Consider the following 21,130-nt stretch of genomic DNA (forward strand, 5'->3'; position numbering starts at 1 on the left):
ATTTATCTGTCCATTCATCTGGATGTTGAGATGAGCGGGGTTTACCAGGGAAGGCGGGCCGGTGTAGATGGGCGGGGTTTACCAGGGAGGGACGGGCCGGTGTAGATGGGCGGGGTTTACCAGGGAGGGGCGGGCCGGTGTAGATGAGCGGGATTTACCAGGGAGGGGCGGGCCGGTGTAGATGGGCGGGATTTACCAGGGAGGGGCGGGCCGGTGTAGATGAGCGGGGTTTACCAGGGAAGGCGGGCCGGTGTAGATGGGCGGGGTTTACCAGGGAGGGGCGGGCCGGTGTAGATGGGCGGGGTTTACCAGGGAGGGACGGGCCGGTGAAGATGGGCGGGGTTTACCAGGAAGGGGCGGGCCGGTGTAGATGAGCGGGATTTACCAGGGAGGGGCGGGCCGGTGTAGATGGGCGGGATTTACCAGGGAGGGGCGGGCCGGTGTAGATGAGCGGGGTTTACCAGGGAAGGCGGGCCGGTGTAGATGAGCGGGATTTACCAGGGAGGGGCGGGCCGGTGTAGATGGGCGGGGTTTACCAGGGAGGGGCGGGCCGGTGTAGATGAGCGGGATTTACCAGGGAGGGACGGGCCGGTGAAGATGGGCGGGGTTTACCAGGGAGGGGCGGGCCGGTGTAGATGAGCGGGATTTACCAGGGAGGGACGGGCCGGTGAAGATGGGCGGGGTTTACCAGGGAAGGCGAGCCGGTGTAGATGGGCGGGATTTACCAGGGAGGGGCGGGCCGGTGTAGATGGGCGAGGTTTACCAAGCAAGGCGGGCCGGTGTTGATGGGCGGGGTTTACCAGGGAGGGGCGGGCAGGTGTAGATGGGCGAGGTTTACCAGGGAGGGCGAGGTTTAACAGGGAGGGCGGGCCGGTGAAGATGGGCGGGGTTTACCAGGGAAGGGCTGGCCGGTGTAGATGGGCGGGGTTTACCAGGGAGGGGCGGGCCGGTGTAGATGGGCGAGGTTTAATAGGGAGGGGCGGGCCGGTATAGATGGGCGGGGTTTACCAGGGAGGGGCGTGCCGGTATAGATGGGCGTGGTTTACCAGGGAAGGCGGGCCGGTGTAGATGGGCGGGGTTTACCAGGGAGGGGCGGGCCGGTGAAGATGGGCGGGGTTTACCAGGGAGGGGTGGGCCGGTGTAGATGGGCGGGGTTTACCAGGGAAGGGCGTGCCGGTATAGATGGGCGTGGTTTACCAGGGAAGGCGGGCCGGTGTAGATGGGCGGGGTTTACCAGGGAGGGACGGGCAGGTGTAGATGGGCGGGATTTACTAGGGAGGGGCGGGGTTTACCAGGGAGGGGCGGGGTTTACCAGGGAGGGCGGGCCGGTGAAGATAGGCGGAGTTTACCAGGGAAGGGCGGGCCGGTGTAGATGGGCAGGGTTTACCAGTGAGGGGCGGGCCGGTGTAGATGAGCGGGGTTTACCAGTGAGGGGCGGGCCGGTGTAGATGGGCGGGGTTTACCAGGGAGGGGCGGGCTGGTGTAGATGGGCGGGGTTTACCAGGGAGGGGCGGGCCGGTGTAGATGGGCGGGGTTTACCAGGGAGGGGCGGGCCGGTGAAGATGGGCGGGGTTTACCAGGAAGGGGCGGGCCGGTGTAGATGGGCGGGGTTTACCAGGGAGGGGCGGGCCGGTGTAGATGAACGGGGTTTACCAGGGAGGGGCGGGCCGGAGAAGATGGGCGGGGTTTACCAGGAAGGGGCGGGCCGGTGTAGATGGGCGGGGTTTACCAGGGTGTAACAAACTAGGCTGTTGTAAGAATTATCCAGAGTGGTTTATCGACAAAAGAGAATGGGAAGCTGAGCCGCATGGTGACCTGACCCCCAGGGGAATTCGCGGTGGAAATAACCGACGCTTTGTTCATATCTGCGTATAATGAATCATCCTATAGTATTCAGTAATTTAGAGAAAATTAGCCTTTATTCATTTTGCATTAAAATTGTATTGTATAATAGTACTGGGTACAATATCAAGAGTATTCTAATTATTGAGTTTAAGTCACCATCAGTGACGTCACGAATCAGATCTAACTTTTAAAGCGGAGTGACCGGCGGTCATAGGTCATCAGGGGTTGACAGGTCTACTATTTCTCAAAGTTTTAATAACCATTTTTGTGATCGGGAACAGCTCTGCCGTTAGATGTTTGTAATTTAATTCAGTAAAATAATTCAACCAGTCTGGATCAATTAAGTACAACAGAGTTTAATTGTTATAACTTAACCTTGCTAAAGTAACTGGGTAAGCGATGCGGAACAATACAATACTCTGTCTGGGGTAGTCCAGACAAGGAAAAAAATCAGTGTGGAAACGGGAGCAGCTGGGATAAGAGGTCAAACATCTTACCTCTCCCCAAGACCAGCCAAAACATCTAGCTGGTCGCCCAAGGTATAGTTGCTATTGTTAATTATAGAAATAGTCTTCTCATTTGCCACTCAGGTCAAGTAGGGAGTGTTAAAGTGATAGGGAGTGAACACATTTAGATTTTGTTTTAGTTTTCTTTTAATAAATTAAATTTGTTATTAATTTGCATTTTATTGTTTCCATGTGTTTTATGTGTATACTTGTCCTGGTCACGTGGTCCACACGAGGCAGAGTTGCATTGGGCGCCGATTCTAACATCGAATCGGAATTATCATTACCGTGTAATTTATTCCACACTCAAGGTCATCGTTTATAGTGGGGATCAAGCCCCTAGGTTGATTAATTAGCGTGATCGATCCAGACCTCGATCATTGCTCTTGTATTACTGGTCTGGTGGTGGCAGCAGAGGTGACTCTAGGGTTTTGTTCAGAGCTTAGGTCACGTCATACTGGGTGTAGAATCCTAAGTCGGTCAATCGTCTTAGGACCACGTGGCGTGGAGTTGGCTTTGTTAAAAGTTTTGGAGTCCCTTGGTTTAGAAATAAAAGTAAGAATACGGGTAGAGGGAGTAGAAAGAAGGAAGTAAAGAGAGAGGAACCCAAACCCGTGTTACAATGGTGCACAGCGGTGGTTTCAACAATTTTGTTTGAAATTGTTGAAAGGCTCACGCGTCTAGCCGTTCGAACACGTGCGCGGATGCTAAGGAGACAGCCGCGGGCCAGGATTAGCAGTGCGCCCCACAAGTGCGTTTGAGTGGGGATTGGCGAATCTTGGGTCATGCGGGCTGATATGATTAAGGTTTAGTTAGTAAGATTAGGTTGTTAAAATTAGATTTATTGAAAAGGAGACCGCTCCGAGTTGATTGGACTGGGTACCATACTCGACCCATTGCAATTAATTCAGAGGTGTTGGGAGCCGCCATACTCTCAACAGCAGTTCCTTGAGGGCTGTCGGGGGCGGATATATCTGTGGGACGCCAGTAGATAGTCCGAGGGCGTTATTAGACGACCCAAAACGCTAGGAAAAACGTAATCCGTGAAGGGCGTTGCGGCCTCCGAGGGACGGACTAGTAACCTACCTAGCAGCGATTCAACAACTAAGTGATCGCACACTTAGTGGAGGTTGAGTCGTCCCTAGTCATAATTGCTGCTGAAAGCTGCGTGTCGCTCTGTTGGAACCTAGATGGTGTGGCCTCTAGGCTAGGTGTGGTACGGCGAGCCGGTAGGAACAATTATAAGATTAAGTCGAGTGCATTTTTTTTAATTAAGTATACTTAAATTTATAAAGTAATTTCAGTTTATTTGCGTTGTTCTAGATTAATTTTTTCCCCTAAATTCAATCCCCGGTTAAAATTTTTCCCAAGTGTTTAGCGTTTTCTTGCATATTAGGCTAAGTGCGTACGTTAAGTTTTGTTATTCCCTGTTCTATTAGTCTAAGTCAGAGGCGTTGTTAATCCTCTGGACTTAGGGCTATATGTCGGTCACGATAGATAAGTGAAGGAGTTTAAGGGATAATAAGTTGCGTGTAAATGCTTAATAGAGTCCGTGGTATATTTCTAAGTATTTTGGGATAAGTTTTCGGCTAAGTCGATGTCGGAAAGTCGTTAACTGTAATTAATTTGTATTCGTGGGTCACGTGTATGATCTGGGTATCATTAGGATTCCCCAGTCGATGCGAGTGATATTTTCTAGATTTTACCAGTAAGACGGTAGAATTGTGTTTGTAGACTTAGAATTCTGTTTTCAGTAGACACGTAGGTGGAAAATTTTCTAAGTCCAGCTTGGGCTAGAATCTGTCTTTTTGGCGGAAATTCTAATTTTCATGTTTTATGTATATTCTGGGGCCAGTATTACTCTCTAGTGCGCGCAAGGGACGTAATTCTGTTCGTAAAGCATTAAACAGTGATAATTACATTTTTGCCGAATTTAGTTATTTTTCGAGAAAATCGTGTTGTAATTTTGTCAGAGTCCATTTGAGGTGAAAATCTCGGATTTTGACGAAAATTCGAATTAATGAGTGTTGAAACCGCCCGATGTGTCAGTATTGTTCTGTATACAACGTCAGTAGTAAATAATAACGTATTTATATCTGGGAACGAGAAACCCAAATTTTTGTGAATTAAAGGAGTTTTGTGATATTTGGGGTGATAGAAATTTTTTTTCCCTCGGAGTCAGAAAAATTGGCAGAGTCCAGCAATTGAGTAAAAACGCAGTTTTTGATAAAAATTCAATTTTTGGTAAGCATATATAGGTCCTGGGTGTCTATATTAATCGCTAGAGCGGTTTATTAACGTAAAACTAGTTATTTTCCTTCAGAACAAAAATTTTGATTTTTCAGCGTTTAAGCGAAAAAGCGCGGGACTTAGTTTTTTCAGCGCAGCTGGTCCCGCTCCATCAGTCATCAGTGGCCACGCTGCTCACTTCAAGTGCGCTTAGTATTCAAGTACAATAAATATTCTTTATTAATCCATCACGAGTGCTGCGCGTTAGTTGCGTTATCATTTAAATTGTTTTATATAAATTAGATTCTTTAATTTTTTTAACGTAAAGGACTTAGGTTTCAGCAATAGAACTGCGGGATATTTCACGGTCAGACACGAGTGCGGGGCAGACACTCATTCATTGGATTCACTTCAGCGATTCTCTCGATAAATCGTTGTATTTCCTATTTTGGGAATTTAGTAGTTTTCTCTTAGAAAAGAGTTGTGATTTTTTTTATTTGTGTAAGATCACGGTTGTAGTGAGTCCGGGTCGAGGGTGCACTAAAGGGTAGTTTAGAAGAGACGTGGCACACAAGGAATCACAGAAAATGTTTAACCCAGATAATTACCAGTCAGTGGGGACCAGTGGGAGTGGAAGTGGAAGTGTAGAGGACAGCACCTCTTCCGACACCACTGGGGACCACCTAGGTACACCTCATCCGTCACTACAACAACCCCAACCCCATCCTCAATTCCCATACCAACCCTTCCCCCAACCCCAGGCCACTCCATACCCATTCCAACCCCAGGCCACCCCATACCCATATCCATTCCAACCCCAGGCCACCCCATACCCATTCCAACCCCAGGCCACCCCATACCCATATCCATTCCAACCCCAGGCCACCCCATACCCATACCCATACCCATTCCAGCCCCAGGCCACCCCATACCCACCCCAACCTCAATCCACACCCCAGCCTGAGGTCACCCACACCATACCTCAACCCCAACCTCCATCCACACCCCAACCCCAGGCCACCCACACCATACCTCAACCCCAACCCCAGGCCGCCACAGCCTTAGACAGGCAGATGCGCACGGAGACGCCGGGCACTCAGTTGTCGCCATACGTAGAGGCGTTAAGTAAAGGCGAGGGAGCCAAGCCGAGGAACTGTGGCGCGGGTTCATCAGGCGGGAAGCAGCCCTCAGCTGCAAGTTCGAGCCACCCTGCGCGGGGTAACAACAGGGATCCGCGTAGGTGTTACTCCTGCGGGATGCGGGGGCACATACAGAGGGACTGTAAAGTCACTATTACGAGAGCATGAAAGCAGTCTCCTAGTGATGGTAGGCCTACTTTTGAGGTGAAAGTGGAAGGTGTGAGATTGACAGCTTTTGTTGATACAGGAAGCCAGGCAACGGTAATTAAAAAGTCAGCCTTCAGCAATTTTAAGTATGCACGTCTTCAACGTTGCGCAAAGACATTAACAGCAGTCAATGGGGAAAAGATTGAGATCGTAGGTCAAGGTACAGTTAATTTTGAGATTGATGGGGAATTGCAGCCTCACACATGTACGATCGTAGAGAACCTTGATTTTCCTGGTCACATCTTAATGGGAACTGATTTTCTGTCGCGATTTGATTATTCCTTGTCTGCTCAAAAAGGGGCTAGGAACTGCAGGTTGCAGTTGGGACAGACTTCCTACCCAGTGGAGATGATCGACCATCCCCCAGTTGTAGCTTCAATTAAGAGGAAGCTGAAATATAATGCGCACTATCCAAAATTGATTTTTAAGTCTCTTCCAGACACAGTTAAGAGGTCATGCGCATTGCATGCATTGACCAAACAGAGTTGCCCACCACATTCTGTTAAATTTATTAAAGTAGCCGTGGGACGTCACATACAACCAGGTACCACCCTTCAGGTGGCTGGGAGATGTGATAGTTTATTAATTCCTCATCACTTAGTTGTAGTGCTCGATAAAGGTGCACTCATTCCAGTTGTCAATCTTTCACATAAGACTTTTCGCTTCAGGGCAGGTGATAGGGTATCTCAGGGAACCATGGTGGAGGACACAGAAATCTTTCACCATGAGTCAGCTGAGACGCCAGCCGTCACTGCACAATGTAGTGCACTGAATATGTTGAAAACTAAAACACCATCCAAAGTACAATACGAAACGAGAAATGTTGCACAGAATGTAGAGGAGGTAGAAAAATTAATATCAGGACTTGATTTGCAACATGTTACACAGGCGGATAGGAAGGCACTGAGAGGAGTTTTACGAAAATTCCCGAAATTGTTTGCGACAGAGGATGACCAGATTGGTCTCCTTGATAAGATCGAGCACACCATTCCAACTGGTGAGCATTTGCCTGTGTACACAAGACAGTGGAGGTTGCCGGAACAGGCAAAGAACATTATCAGGGAGGAGTGCCAGAAAATGTTGAGACAGGGCGTGATAGAGCCTAGTACGTCACCGTGGCTCTCTCCTGTTGTGCTAGTTCGGAAACCGGACGGTAGTTATCGTTTCTGTGTTGACTACCGGAAGGTGAACGAATTAACTAAGGGTGATGTGTATCCGTTGCCCCGAATACAGGAGATAATAGATCAATTTGGTGCTGCTAAGTATTTCTCAACTCTTGACGCAAAATCGGCGTATTGGGCGATTCCGGTGGCAGAACAAGATAGGGAAAAAACAGCATTCTCGGATGGTAGGCACACTTATCAATTCCGTAGGATGCCGTTTGGTTTGAAGACAGCGCCTTCGTCGTTTCAGAGGGCCATCAACTTTATCCTTAGTCCGGTACTGGGTAGGCATTCTTTAGCGTACCTGGATGATGTTGTGATATATTCCAGGACGTTTGAGGAACACCTACAGGACTTGACTGAGACTTTGAAATTGTTAGATCAGGCAGGTTTCAGGCTGAATGTTCAGAAGTGCACCTTGGCGGCTCAGAAATTCAAATTTCTGGGGTTCCAGGTGTGCCCAGACGGTATCCGACCTGACCCAGATTCTTGCCGCGCCATTGCTGACATGCCTACTCCAAGGACAGCAAAGGACGTGCGTAGGTTTTTGGGGGCGGCCGGATATTTTCGTCGTCACATTGAAGGTTTCGCTGGCATTTCAGCACCCCTGACTGATCTGACAAAGAAAAATGCGAAGTTTGTGTGGAAATCAGAACATGACGAGGCCTATCGCAAACTGAAAGACCAACTAATCACGACACCGGTATTGGCTATTCCCGATTTTGAGAAAGAGTGGGAAGTGCACACTGACGCCAGCGGTATTGCTATTGGCGGGTGCTTAATTCAGCGAGACGCAGATAATTTACCCCATCCAGTAGCCTATTTCAGTAGGAAGGTCAAAGGACCTGAAGTTCGTTATTCAGCTACGGATCGGGAGGCACTGGCAGTAGTAGAATCAGTTAGGTATTTCGAGCCTTACCTATTTCAGCGGCATTTTGTAATCTACACAGACCATCGAGCGTTAACACACATATTTAAAAAGCGAACGAAATGCCCACGAATGTCACGCTGGTCTCACGAACTTTCGGCCCACTCATTCCAGATTTTGTACAAGCCTGGTCCAGCCCATGTTGTGCCAGATACGCTAAGTAGAAATATAGCGGCAATGCAGATTAATGAAAATATTGAAACCATTCCATCGGATAAAATGAGAGAATACCAGATGAACGAGCCGAGATGGAGAGAGATTATTGAGTATTTAGAGGGAGGAAAATACCCGAAAAAGAAAAAGAATTTACCTATTCATGATTTTGAGATGAAACAGGGCGTCCTGTATTATGTTAATAGCCAGAATGATAGGGCAGTATTTCAGCTAGTTATTCCGGACGCGTTGCGGTCATCAGCGTTAAAGCTTGCGCATGCTTCAAAAATTGCAGGGCATCCGGGGATCTTTAAAACCCACTTAAAAGCAAAGTCTCTATTTTATTTTCCAGGATTACTTTCTGAGGTAATCAATTTCGTGAAGTCGTGCCCTCGTTGCCAGAGGAGGAAAGGTACCCTTAAGGTACAAGCCCCACTTCAGGAATTTCCTGAAATTCGTGAACCGTTAGATCGTGTGGGGGCCGATCTGATTGATTTACACCACAGTCATTCAGGTAACAGATATGTGTTGGTGCTAGTTGACCATCTGTCTAGATACACTACACTAGTTGCATTACCTCAGAAGGATTCTCGTACGGTTGCAGATGCATTCTTGCGTAGGTTCGTTACTGTATTCGGACCTCCTAAAGTTTTAGTCTCTGACCGGGGTCAAGAATTCAATGGGAATATATTTAGAGAAGTTTGTAAGATTTTAGAGACAACTTCGGCTTTTACAACGGCCTACCACCCACAAGCAAACGGAATGACGGAACGGACTAATCGTTCAGTCAAGGATATGCTTGCAATCCTTGCTGAACATGATGCAAACACCTGGGATGAACACCTACCCTATGTTCAGTTCGCCTTGAATACTGCCATCCACCAATCAATTAACACCCAACCACTTCATTTGTTTACTGGTAATTCATGCAATTTCCCGTCAGGTCTGCTTAACAGACATAATGTTGCATACGGGGAGGACTATCCTTCAGAGGTCCTTGGAAAAATGAGAAATGCATGGAATATTGCAGCTGAAGCGTCCAAGAAGGCACGGACTCGGTATGCTCATTTTTATGACAAGAAAGTGCGCCCTCTTGAGTTGAAGGAAGGAAGCCTCGTATTGAGAGTGAATGAGGCTGCGCCCGCCAATCAGAGCAGGAAACTAGCTCCGAGGTGGCGAGGACCCTATAGAGTAATTAAAAGGGCGGGGCCGGTTAATCTTGTTATAAAGGGAGTGTTCGAGGACCAGGTGGAAAGGACAATTCACGTGAATAAATTGAAACATTATCATGCTAGAGAGGAATTTGAACTGCCTTCAGCGGGTCTAGTTCCTGACTCAGCAGTGCTGACTCATGGCTTCACCGACGAGTCAGAAGATGAGGATGACCCTCTGTCATCGCTCATCAGTAGTCAGGTGCAGTCTCGCCACCCTATGGTGACGAGATCTCGCGCTATACAGTAAAGTAACTTCCTTGGTTAGTATAATTTAGTATTCATTAGATTTTCCTGTAAAGGCAATGAGATGTACTATGTCTATACTTGACTCAGGTAGCAACTTTTACCGTGCTCTGGGGTTCCACCTCCACCAAACCCAGAGTATATCTATGCTTCCGCTGTGTTGTGTCTGTCTGTTCCCAGGTCTGATTGGTACACCGACCCAGTTGTTCCAGCCACACGTGAACCCTTGTCTGTAAAGACCGAGGGGGGAGGCACGTTACACAAAGCCCTCCCCCCACCAGACCCAGTAACCCATACATCAGTTACTTTGGGGATGAGTGACTGTCCAAGAGTCACCCGGCCGACGCCTCACGTCACTAACGAGGTTGTCAGGGCCAGCGAGCTGTCCACATTATAGCAGTCACCGGAGGTGCCATACAACGCCGGGGTAGCTGTCTCGAGATCACCAATACCCACCTGCTGCGTCATCAAGACTGCAGTCATTCCAGCAGTGTTGGAGGAGAGGTCAAGAAATGGAAAGCACGTAGCAGTACTCAAGAATTTCGCCGGAAGATTAATGATTACGTCATCTGAAGTAACAAGAAAGCAGAAGTAAGGCGGTCACAGGTGGAAGGCACGGTTTCCCTACAGAGTACCGGGACTCGCCAATAGAAGGTCGCAAAATTGTCTCCTTTGGCCTAAAGTCGGCGGTACGAGGGTATGCACAGTTGGTGTTTACGGCCTAGTAACCTGGTGACATCAAGAAACGCCTGAGATGACGTGAGCAATGATGGAAGACGAGATTCACCTGTTCTGCAAACAAGCAACCCGCCTCTACGACCTTCTAACATCACTCCTGCTAAGAGACACCGTTGGTACATCCAGTTCTGCTCTGCTGTGGTCATCTGCGACAAGTTTAACATCAAGACTACCGTGTGAACTGTGATTGATACGAAGGCGTGTGGACTGTCGAGAGCAAGATTAATGGCCGAAGTAACAGTATTCTACAGCTGTCACTTGGCACTCCGCTCTACTACACTCTGTCGTCATTCAAGAGTACCGGATGGGAGTACAAGAGGACCAGGTATTGATGTCTACACATGAAAAGAAGCAAGATCGACACCGTCATCGTCAGCGACTACATTCAGCATCCAGCAGCATCGATTTTTTTTTTTTCGATTACTCAATATGAACAATTGATACAAACAACAAAGTTGGCTCTGAACATCTGTGTAAAGAACATCTGGACACTTTTGTTTAAATGTTGAAAAACAGATTTAGAATCAATACTTTATAAATGTTGAAAAACAGCTTTAAAATAATAATTTTGGTATAATATGAATTTTACTCTATAAATTGGTCAGTAATCAAAATCGAAGCCCCTGTGTAATTGTCTCAGCCCAGAACAAACGGTTATGGAAAATTATGTTGTGTGCTATTTTTTTTCAGAATGTTTGAACACAGGAGAGGCGGACCAATATAAACATTGACACTTCTAGTGAGTGAGAACACTTGGCTGTACAGTCAGCTGAAACCTGTGATATAGTATAGGAATTTTTTTTTTTATATTTTTAGATACATGTAATAAACGTTAGGTGTGTTCCTTAACATGTCAAGGCTGACATTGATGGGGAGTGGTTAGTACACGGATGTGTACCTGATAGTTCTGTAGTACGCTCCCGGATGACTGAAAAGTTCAGTCTGATGATATAACTTTAATGTTTGTTTGAGCACGGTGTGGCCGGCTCTAGAGGACACATGGACTTGGCTAGTGAAGAGCCAAGAGAGTTTAATAGCTAGTTTTTTGATGGTAGAGTAGGGACATGTTGTTTAGCTATGTCAGTAAGGATAGGATGTATGTTTCCTGATATTAGAGGATTGCTGTCAGTTGACAGCTGAGCAATTTATGAAATATGAACATGTTCATTATGATGTTGGACTATTATTTGTCAAATTTTATTAGTTAGGTTAGCTTTTGTTTGTGGCATGAGTTGAATTGTGGGTTTGGATACTAAACCTCGTGAATTTTAACAAATTAACAAGGTTTACTAAGTGCTTGTGCGGGGGGGTTGAAACAAACTAGGCTGTTGTAAGAATTATCCAGAGTGGTTTATCGACAAAAGAGAATGGGAAGCTGAGCCGCATGGTGACCTGACCCCCAGGGGAATTCGCGGTGGAAATAACCGACGCTTTGTTCATATCTGCGTATAATGAATCATCCTATAGTATTCAGTAATTTAGAGAAAATTAGCCTTTATTCATTTTGCATTAAAATTGTATTGTATAATAGTACTGGGTACAATATCAAGAGTATTCTAATTATTGAGTTTAAGTCACCATCAGTGACGTCACGAATCAGATCTAACTTTTAAAGCGGAGTGACCGGCGGTCATAGGTCATCAGGGGTTGACAGGTCTACTATTTCTCAAAGTTTTAATAACCATTTTTGTGATCGGGAACAGCTCTGCCGTTAGATGTTTGTAATTTAATTCAGTAAAATAATTCAACCAGTCTGGATCAATTAAGTACAACAGAGTTTAATTGTTATAACTTAACCTTGCTAAAGTAACTGGGTAAGCGATGCGGAACAATACAATACTCTGTCTGGGGTAGTCCAGACAAGGAAAAAAATCAGTGTGGAAACGGGAGCAGCTGGGATAAGAGGTCAAACATCTTACCTCTCCCCAAGACCAGCCAAAACATCTAGCTGGTCGCCCAAGGTATAGTTGCTATTGTTAATTATAGAAATAGTCTTCTCATTTGCCACTCAGGTCAAGTAGGGAGTGTTAAAGTGATAGGGAGTGAACACATTTAGATTTTGTTTTAGTTTTCTTTTAATAAATTAAATTTGTTATTAATTTGCATTTTATTGTTTCCATGTGTTTTATGTGTATACTTGTCCTGGTCACGTGGTCCACACGAGGCAGAGTTGCATTGGGCGCCGATTCTAACATCGAATCGGAATTATCATTACCGTGTAATTTATTCCACACTCAAGGTCATCGTTTATAGTGGGGATCAAGCCCCTAGGTTGATTAATTAGCGTGATCGATCCAGACCTCGATCATTGCTCTTGTATTACTGGTCTGGTGGTGGCAGCAGAGGTGACTCTAGGGTTTTGTTCAGAGCTTAGGTCACGTCATACTGGGTGTAGAATCCTAAGTCGGTCAATCGTCTTAGGACCACGTGGCGTGGAGTTGGCTTTGTTAAAAGTTTTGGAGTCCCTTGGTTTAGAAATAAAAGTAAGAATACGGGTAGAGGGAGTAGAAAGAAGGAAGTAAAGAGAGAGGAACCTAAACCCGTGTTACAAGGGAGGGGCGGGCTGGTGTAGATGGGCGGGGTTTACCAGGGAGGGGCGGGCCGGTGTAGATGGGCGGGGTTAACCAGGGAGGGGCGGGCCGGTGAAGATGGGCGGTGTTTACCAGGAAGGGGCGGGCCGGTGTAGATGGGCGGGGTTTACCAGGGAGAGGCGGGCCGGTGTAGATGGGCGGGGTTTACCAGGAAGGGGCGGGCCGGTGAAGATGGGCGGGGTTTACTAGGGAGAGGCGGGCCGGTGTAGATGGGCGGGGTTTACCAGGGAGGGGCGTGCCGGTATAGATAGGCGTGGTTTACCAGGGAAGGCGGGCCGGTGTAGATGGGCGGGGTTTACCAGGGAGGGGCGGGCCGGTGAAGATGGGCGGGGTTTACCAGGGAGGGGCGGGCCGGTGTAGATGGGCGGGGTTTACCTGGGAGGGGCGTGCCGGTATAGATGGGCGTGGTTTACCAGGGAAGGCAGGCCGGTGTAGATAGGCGGGGTTTACCAGGGAGGTGCGGGCAGGTGTAGATGGGCGGGGTTTACCAGGGAGGGCCGGGCAGGTGTAGATGGGCGGGGTTTACCAGGGAGGGGCGGGGTTTACCAGGGAGGGCGGGCCGGGGAAGATAGGCGCGGTTTACCAGGGAGGGGCGGACAGGTGAAGATGGGCGGGGTTTACCAGTGAGGGGCGGGCCGGTGTAGATGAGCGGGGTTTACCAGTGAGGGGCGGGCCGGTGTAGATGGGCGGGGTTTACCAGGGAGGGGCGGGCCGGTGTAGATGGGCGGCGTTTACCAGGGAGGGGCGGGCTGGTGAAGATGGGCGGGGTTTACCAGGAAGGGGCGGGCCGGTGTAGATGGGCGGGGTTTACCAGGTAGGGGCGGGCCGGTGTAGATGGGCGGGGTTTACCAGGAAGGGGCGGGCCGGTGAAGATGGGCGGGGTTTACCAGGGAGGGGCGGGCCGGTGTAGATGGGCGGGGTTTACCTGGGAGGGGCGTGCCGGTATAGATGGGCGTGGTTTACCAGGGAAGGCGGGCCGGTGTAGATGGGCGGGGTTTACTAGGGAGGGTCGGGCAGGTGTAGATGGGCGGGGTTAACCAGGGAGGGGCGGGGTTTACCAGGGAGAGCGGGCCGGCTAAGATAGGCGGGGTTTACCAGGGAAGGGCGGGCCGGTGTAGATGGGCGGGGTTTACCAGTGAGGGGCGGGCCGGTATAGATAGGCGTGGTTTACCAGGGAAGGCGGGCCGGTGTAGATGGGCGGGGTTTACCAGGGAGGGGCGGGCCGGTGAAGATGGGCGGGGTTTACCAGGGACGGGCGGGCCGGTGTAGATGGGCAGTGTTTACCTGGGAGGGGCGTGCCGGTATAGATGGGCGTGGTTTACCAGGGAAGGCGGGCCGGTGTAGATGGGCGGGGTTTACTAGGGAGGGGCGGGCAGGTGTAGATGGGCAGGGTTTACCAGGGAGGGGCGGGGTTTACCAGGGAGGGGCGTGCCGGTATAGATAGGCGTGGTTTACCAGGGAGGGGCGGGCTGGTGTAGATGGGCGGGGTTTACCAGGGAGGGGCGTGCCGGTATAGATAGGCGTGGTTTACCAGGGAGGGGCGGGCTGGTGTAGATGGGCGGGGTTTACCAGGGAGGGGCGGGCTGGTGTAGATGGGCGGGGTTAACCAGGGCGGGGCGGGCCGGTGAAGATGGGCGGTGTTTACCAGGAAGGGGCGGGCCGGTGTAGATGGGCGGGGTTTACCAGGGAGGGGCGGGCCGGTGTAGATGGGCGGGGTTTACCAGGAAGGGGCGGGCCGGTGAAGATGGGCGGGGTTTACTAGGGAGAGGCGGGCCGGTGTAGATGGGCGGGGTTTACCAGGGAGGGGCGTGCCGGTATAGATAGGCGTGGTTTACCAGGGAAGGCGGGCCGGTGTAGATGGGCGGGGTTTACCAGGGAGGGGCGGGCCGGTGAAGATGGGCGGGGTTTACCAGGGAGGGGCGGGCCGGTGTAGATGGGCGGGGTTTACCTGGGAGGGGCGTGCCGGTATAGATGGGCGTGGTTTACCAGGGAAGGCGGGCCGGTGTAGATGGGCGGGGTTTACCAGGGAGGTGCGGGCAGGTGTAGATGGGCGGGGTTTACCAGGGATGGGCGGGCAGGTGAAGATGGGCGGGGTTTACCAGGGAGGGGCGGGGTTTACCAGGGAGGGCGGGCCGGGGAAGATAGGCGCGGTTTACCAGGGAGGGGCGGACAGGTGAAGATGGGCGGGGTTTACCAGTGAGGGGCGGGCCGGTGTAGATGAGCGGGGTTTACCAGTGAGGGGCGGGCCGGTGTAGATGGGCGGGGTTTACCAGGGAGGGGCGGGCTGGTGTAGATGGGCGGGGTTTACCAGGGAGGGGCGGGCCTGTGTAGATGGGCGGGGTTTACCAGGGAGGGGCGGGCTGGTGTAGATGGGCGGGGTTTACCAGGGAAGGCGGGCCGGTGTAGATGGGCGGGGTTTACTAGGGAGGGGCGGGCAGGTGTAGATGGGCGGGGTTTACCAGGGAGGGGCGGGGTTTACCAGGGAGAGCGGGCCGGCTAAGATTGGCGGGGTTTACCAGGGAAGGGCGGGCCGGTGTAGATGGGCGGGGTTTACCAGTGAGGGGCGGGCCGGTATAGATAGGCGTGGTTTACCAGGGAAGGCGGGCCGGTGTAGATGGGCGGGGTTTACCAGGGAGGGGCGGGCCGGTGAAGATGGGCATGGTTTACCAGGGAGGGGCGGGCCGGTGTAGATGGGCAGTGTTTACCTGGGAGGGGCGTGCCGGTATAGATGGGCGTGGTTTACCAGGGAAGGCGGGCCGGTGTTGATGGGCGGGGTTTACTAGGGAGGGGCGGGCAGGTGTAGATGGGCGGGGTTTACCAGGGAGGGGCGGGGTTTACCAGGGAGGGGCGTGCCGGTATAGATAGGCGTGGTTTACCAGGGAAGGCGGGCCGGTGTAGATGGGCGGGGTTTACCAGGGAGGGGCGGGCCGGTGAAGATGGGCGGGGTTTACCAGGGAGGGGCGGGCCGGTGTAGATGGGCGGGGTTTACCTGGGAGGGGCGTGCCGGTATAGATGGGCGTGGTTTACCAGGGAAGGCGGGCCGGTGTAGATGGGCGGGGTTTACCAGGGAGGGGCGGGCAGGTGTAGATGGGCGGGGTTTACCAGGGAGGGGCGGGCAGGTGTAGATGGGCGGGGTTTACCAGGGAGGGGCGGGGTTTACCAGGGAGGGCGGGCCGGTGAAGATAGGCGGGGTTTACCAGGGAGGGGCGGACAGGTGAAGATGGGCGGGGTTTACCAGTGAGGGGCGGGCCGGTGTAGATGAGCGGGGTTTACCAGTGAGGGGCGGGCCGATGTAGATGGGCGGGGTTTACCAGGGAGGGGCGGGCTGGTGTAGATGGGCGGGGTTTACCAGGGAGGGGCGGGCCTGTGTAGATGGGCGGGGTTTACCAGGGAGGGGCGGGCTGGTGTAGATGGGCGGGGTTTACCAGGGAGGGGCGGGCCGGTGTAGATGGGCGGGGTTTACCAGGGAGGGGCGGGCTGGTGAAGATGGGCGGGGTTTACCAGGAAGGGGCGGGCCGGTGTAGATGGGCGGGGTTTACCAGGGAGGGGCGGGCCGGTGTAGATGGGCGGGGTTTACCAGGAAGGGGCGGGCCGGTGAAGATGGGCGGGGTTTACCAGGGAGGGGCGGGCCGGTGTAGATGGGCGGGGTTTACCTGGGAGGGGCGTGCCGGTATAAATGGGCGTGGTTTACCAGGGATGGCGGGCCGGTGTAGATGGGCGGGGTTTACTAGGGAGGGGCGGGCAGGTGTAGATGGGCGGGGTTTACCAGGGAGGGGCGGGGTTTACCAGGGAGAGCGGGCCGGCTAAGATAGGCGGGGTTTACCAGGGAAGGGCGAGCCGGTGTAGATGGGCGGGGTTTACCAGTGAGGGGCGGGCCGGTATAGATAGGCGTGGTTTACCAGGGAAGGCGGGCCGGTGTAGATGGGCGGGGTTTACCCGGGAGCGGCGGGCCGGTGAAGATGGGCAGGGTTTACCGGGGAGGGGCGGGCCGGTGTAGATGGGCGGTGTTTACCTGGGAGGGGCGTGCCGGTATAGATGGGCGTGGTTTACCAGGGAAGGCGGGCCGGTGTAGATGGGCGGGGTTTACTAGGGAGGGGCGGGCAGGTGTAGATGGGCGGGGTTTACCAGGGAGGGGCGGGGTTTACCAGGGAGAGCGGGCCGGTGAAGATAGACGGGGTTTACCAGGGAAGGGCGGGCCGGTGTAGATGGGCGGGGTTTACCAGTGAGGGGCGGGCAGGTGTAAATGGGCGGGGTTTACCAGGGAGGGGCGGGCTGGTGTGGATGGGCGGGGTTTACCAGGGACGGGCGGGCCTGTGTAGATGGGCGGGGTTTACCAGGGAGGAGCGGGCCGGTGTAGATGGGCGGGGTTTACCAGGAAGGGGCGGGCCGGTGTAGATGGGCGGGGTTTACCAGGGAGGGGCGGGCCGGTGAAGATGGGCGGGGTTTACCAGGAAGGGGCGGGCCGGTGTAGATGGGCGGGGTTTACCAGGGAGGGGTGGGCCGGTGTAGATTGGCGGGGTTTACCAGGGAGGGGCGGACAGGTGAAGATGGGCGGGGTTTACCAGGGAGGGGCGGGCCGGTGTAGATGGGCGGGGTTTACCAGGTAGGGGCGTGCCGGTAAAGATGGGCGGGGTTTACCAGGAAGGGGCGGGCCGGTGTAGATGGACGGGGTTTACCAGGGAGGGGCGGGCCGGTGTAGATGGGCGGGGTTTACCAGGGAGGGGCGGACAGGTGTAGATGGGCGGGGTTTACCAGGGAGGGGCGGGCCGGTGTAGATGGGCTGGGTTTACCAGGGAGGGGCGTGCCGGTATAGATGGGCGTGGTTTACCAGGGAGGGGGCGGGCTGGTGTAGATGGGCGGGGTTTACCAGGGAGGGGCGGGCCGGTGAAGATGGGCGGGGTTTACCAGGGAGGGGCGGGCCGGTGTAGATGGGCAGGATTTACCAGGGAGGGGCGTGCCGGTATAGATGGGCGTGGTTTACCAGGGAGGGGCGGGCTGGTGTAGATGGGTTGGGTTTACTAGGGAGGGGCGGGCCGGTGTAGATGGGCGGGGTTTACCAGGGAGAGGTGGGCCGCTGTAGATGGGCGGGGTGTACCAGGGAGGGGCGGGCTGGTGTAGATGGGCGGGGTTTACCAGGGAGGGGCGGGCCGGTGTAGATGGGCGGGGTTTACCAGGGAGGGACGGGCCTGTGTAGATGGGCGGGGTTTACCAGGGAGGGGCGGGCTGGTGTAGATGGGTGGGGTTTACCAGGGAGGGGCGGGCCGGTGTAGATGGGCGGGGTTTACCAGGGAGGGGCGGGCCGGTGAAGATGGGCGGGGTTTACCAGGGAGGGGCTGGCCGGTGAAGATGGGCGGGATTTACCAGGGAGGGGCGGGCTGGTGAAGATGGGCGGGGTTTACCAGGGAGGGGCGGGCCGGTGTAGATGGGCGGGGTTTACCAGGGAGTGACGGGCCGGTGAAGATGGGCGGGGTTTACCAGGGAGGGGCGGGCCGGTGAAGATGGGCGGGGTTTACCAGGGAGGGGCGGGCCGGTGTAGATGGGAGGGGTTTCCCAGGGAGGGGCGGGCCGGTGAAGATGGGCGGGGTTTACCAGGGAGGGGCGGGCTGGTGATAATGGGAGGGCTTACTGGAGCGCTTTACAGGCTGCTGGTGGGCTGGTGCCGACAAAGAGGGGGGACCAAAGTGGTGTGGGGAAGGGGGAAGATGAGGGCACCAAAGTGGTGAGGGGGAGGGGGAGGGGGAGGATGAAGGCACCAAAATGGGGTGGGAGAGGGGAGGATGAAGGCACCAAAGTGGGGTGGGAGAGGGGAGGATGAAGGCACCAAAGTGGGGTGGGAGAGGGGAGGATGAAGGCACCAAAGTGGGGTGGGAGAGGGGAGGATGAAGGCACCAAAGTGGGGTGGGAGAGGGGAGGATGAAGGCACCAAAGTGGGATGGGGGAGGGGGAGGATGAAGGCACCAATGTGGGGTGGGAGAGGGGAGGATGAAGGCACCAAAGTGGGGTGGGAGAGGGGAGGATGAAGGCACCAAATTGAGGTGGGAGAGGGGAGGATGAAGGCACCAAAGTGGGGTGGGAGAGGGGAGGATGAAGGCACCAAAGATGGGTGGGAGAGGGGAGGATGAAGGCACCAAAGTGGGGTGGGAGAGGGGAGGATGAAGGCACCAAAGTGGGGTGGGGGAGGGGAGGATGAAGGCACCAAAGTGGGGTGGGAGAGGGGAGGATGAAGGCACCAAAGTGGGGTGGGGGAGGGGAGGATGAAGGCACCAAAGTGGGGTGGGAGAGGGGAGGATGAAGGCACCAAAGTGGGGTGGGAGAGGGGAGGATGAAGGCACCAAAGTGGGGTAGGGGAGGGGAGGATGAAAGCACCAAAGTGGGGTGGGAGAGGGGAGGATGAAGGCACCAAAGTGGGGTGGGGGAGGGGAGGATGAAGGCACCAAAGTGGGGTGGGAGAGGGGAGGATGAAGGCACCAAAGTGGGGTGGGGGAGGGGAGGATGAAGACACCAAAGTGGGGTGGGAGAGGGGAGGATGAAGGCACCAAAGTGGGGTGGGGGAGGGGAGGATGAAGGCACCAAAGTGGGGTGGGAGAGGGGAGGATGAAGGCATCAAAGTGGGGTGGGAGAGGGGAGGATGAAGGCACCAAAGTGGGGTGGGAGAGGGGAGGATGAAGGCACCAAAGTGGGGTGGGAGAGGGGAGGATGAAGGCACCAAAGTGGGGTGGGAGAGGGGAGGATGAAGGCACCAAAGTGTGGTGGGAGAGGGGAGGATGAAGGCACTAAAGTGGTATGAGAAAAGGAGGAGGATGAAGTGGGGATAAAAGACCCATATAGTTGTTTCAGTCCTTCCTAATAATATATCTAATGAGACAATGGGAAGAAGGGAAAGGTAGGGGGGACAAAGGGGGGATGGGAAAAGTTGTTTTACATTTAAAAGACTTTAATTTTATATGCTTATGTAAGACGTTTCTACGCTTAATACTATTAGTATTGATGGGACAATAAAGAATATATCTTACAATTTGGGCGGGCGGTGGGAGCACTGCACTGCCATAGCTGAGGAAAATGGACTGAGATGAGATGTGGCCCGTTGTTGACTGAGGCACTGCAAGATGGGGCACACCTGACGCCACACCCTCGCTGCTGACATGCTTCTTCCTACTACATGAAGAAGCGAAGACATGTTGTTTACGCTCCGCTTTCTGTAAATGTAAAATGTTTTCTTTTGAGATATGTCAAGAACTGACGTAGATCTGACTCGCTTTTTTAGTTGTAGTTATTGTGTCTATTTTTTAATTTACTCCTGTGTCTTAAATGGGTCGCTAAGACCCCTTTAAGAACATTTATTCAATGGAATTGTTCACATTAAAAAGTTGTTTCCGATAAAAATTTCATTAATATATAGCTAGGTTATTTACAATTTCGTGTAACCCATCACTGATGAACAATTTTGCAATTTACAAAATAATAATGCACAAAGTTTCAAGACCTTGACAGTAGTAGCGTAAACTGGGACGTAGACCATCCGCAACACCTGTGACAGTTGTGCGATTGGGTGTACCTGTCACAGATAATCACGGAAGTCACGTCTCAATGGGTGTATGAGGTTCCGAGGGTGCGCGGGGGCAGGATGTTCCACGTCTCCCGGGACGTTATGTGTCGCTGGGGGGTATAAGTGTGTAACGATAAAAGGAGTAGGTATAAGAACAGGTGTCTAGCATCAGCAGCAGCAACAGCAGGTGTGTTTAAAATTAAAGTGTGTGTCTTTTGAGCATAGAGTTCGGTGTCTCCCGGGACGTTGTGTGTCTCGGGGGGGGGGGGGTAGTAGAAGGAGAAGTGAGTATAGGAACAGGTGTGCAGCAGGAGCAGGTATGTATATGTTGGTATCGTAAAGTTAAGCAGTAGCAGCAGTGGGATATGTAGATATATAGTTAAATAATAGTACGTAGGGAAGATGACTATGTTGAGCGAGGGGTGCCCCCCCACCACACACACACAAGAGAGAAGATAAGGGGTAGGAGAGCTGGTAATATGTTGTTGTTGTTGTAAGGTGTGGGTCAAGTGGTGTTCGAGGAGAAAGAGAGATAAGAGGGCTGTAGGAAGAGGCATCTGCTGCAGTCACCCTTGTCTTTCTCTCTCTCAGGATGTGTTTATGAAGGGGCGGGCTGTGGTATCTTAAC

The 21,130-nt window shown here is 52.8% G+C and overlaps 1 protein-coding gene across 1 annotated transcript in view; it reads right to left on the reverse strand.

The window, feature by feature from the left end:
• LOC123752055 (uncharacterized) overlaps positions 1–20,534 on the reverse strand; it is a 156,635-nt gene extending 136,101 nt beyond the window's left edge. Inside the window, exons 1-2 of the mRNA XM_069314745.1 lie at positions 20,512–20,534; positions 19,970–20,152 (exon numbers count right to left, since the gene is read on the reverse strand). Of these exons, the coding sequence (XP_069170846.1) occupies positions 19,970–20,133 (164 nt within the window). The 5' untranslated portion in view covers positions 20,134–20,152; positions 20,512–20,534. The remainder of the gene's footprint in view (positions 1–19,969; positions 20,153–20,511) is intronic.
• Positions 20,535–21,130: the final 596 nt, after the last annotated feature.

Source organism: Procambarus clarkii, chromosome 80 (genome assembly GCF_040958095.1).
Source record: "Procambarus clarkii isolate CNS0578487 chromosome 80, FALCON_Pclarkii_2.0, whole genome shotgun sequence".
Classification (NCBI taxonomy): Eukaryota; Metazoa; Arthropoda; class Malacostraca; order Decapoda; family Cambaridae; genus Procambarus; species Procambarus clarkii.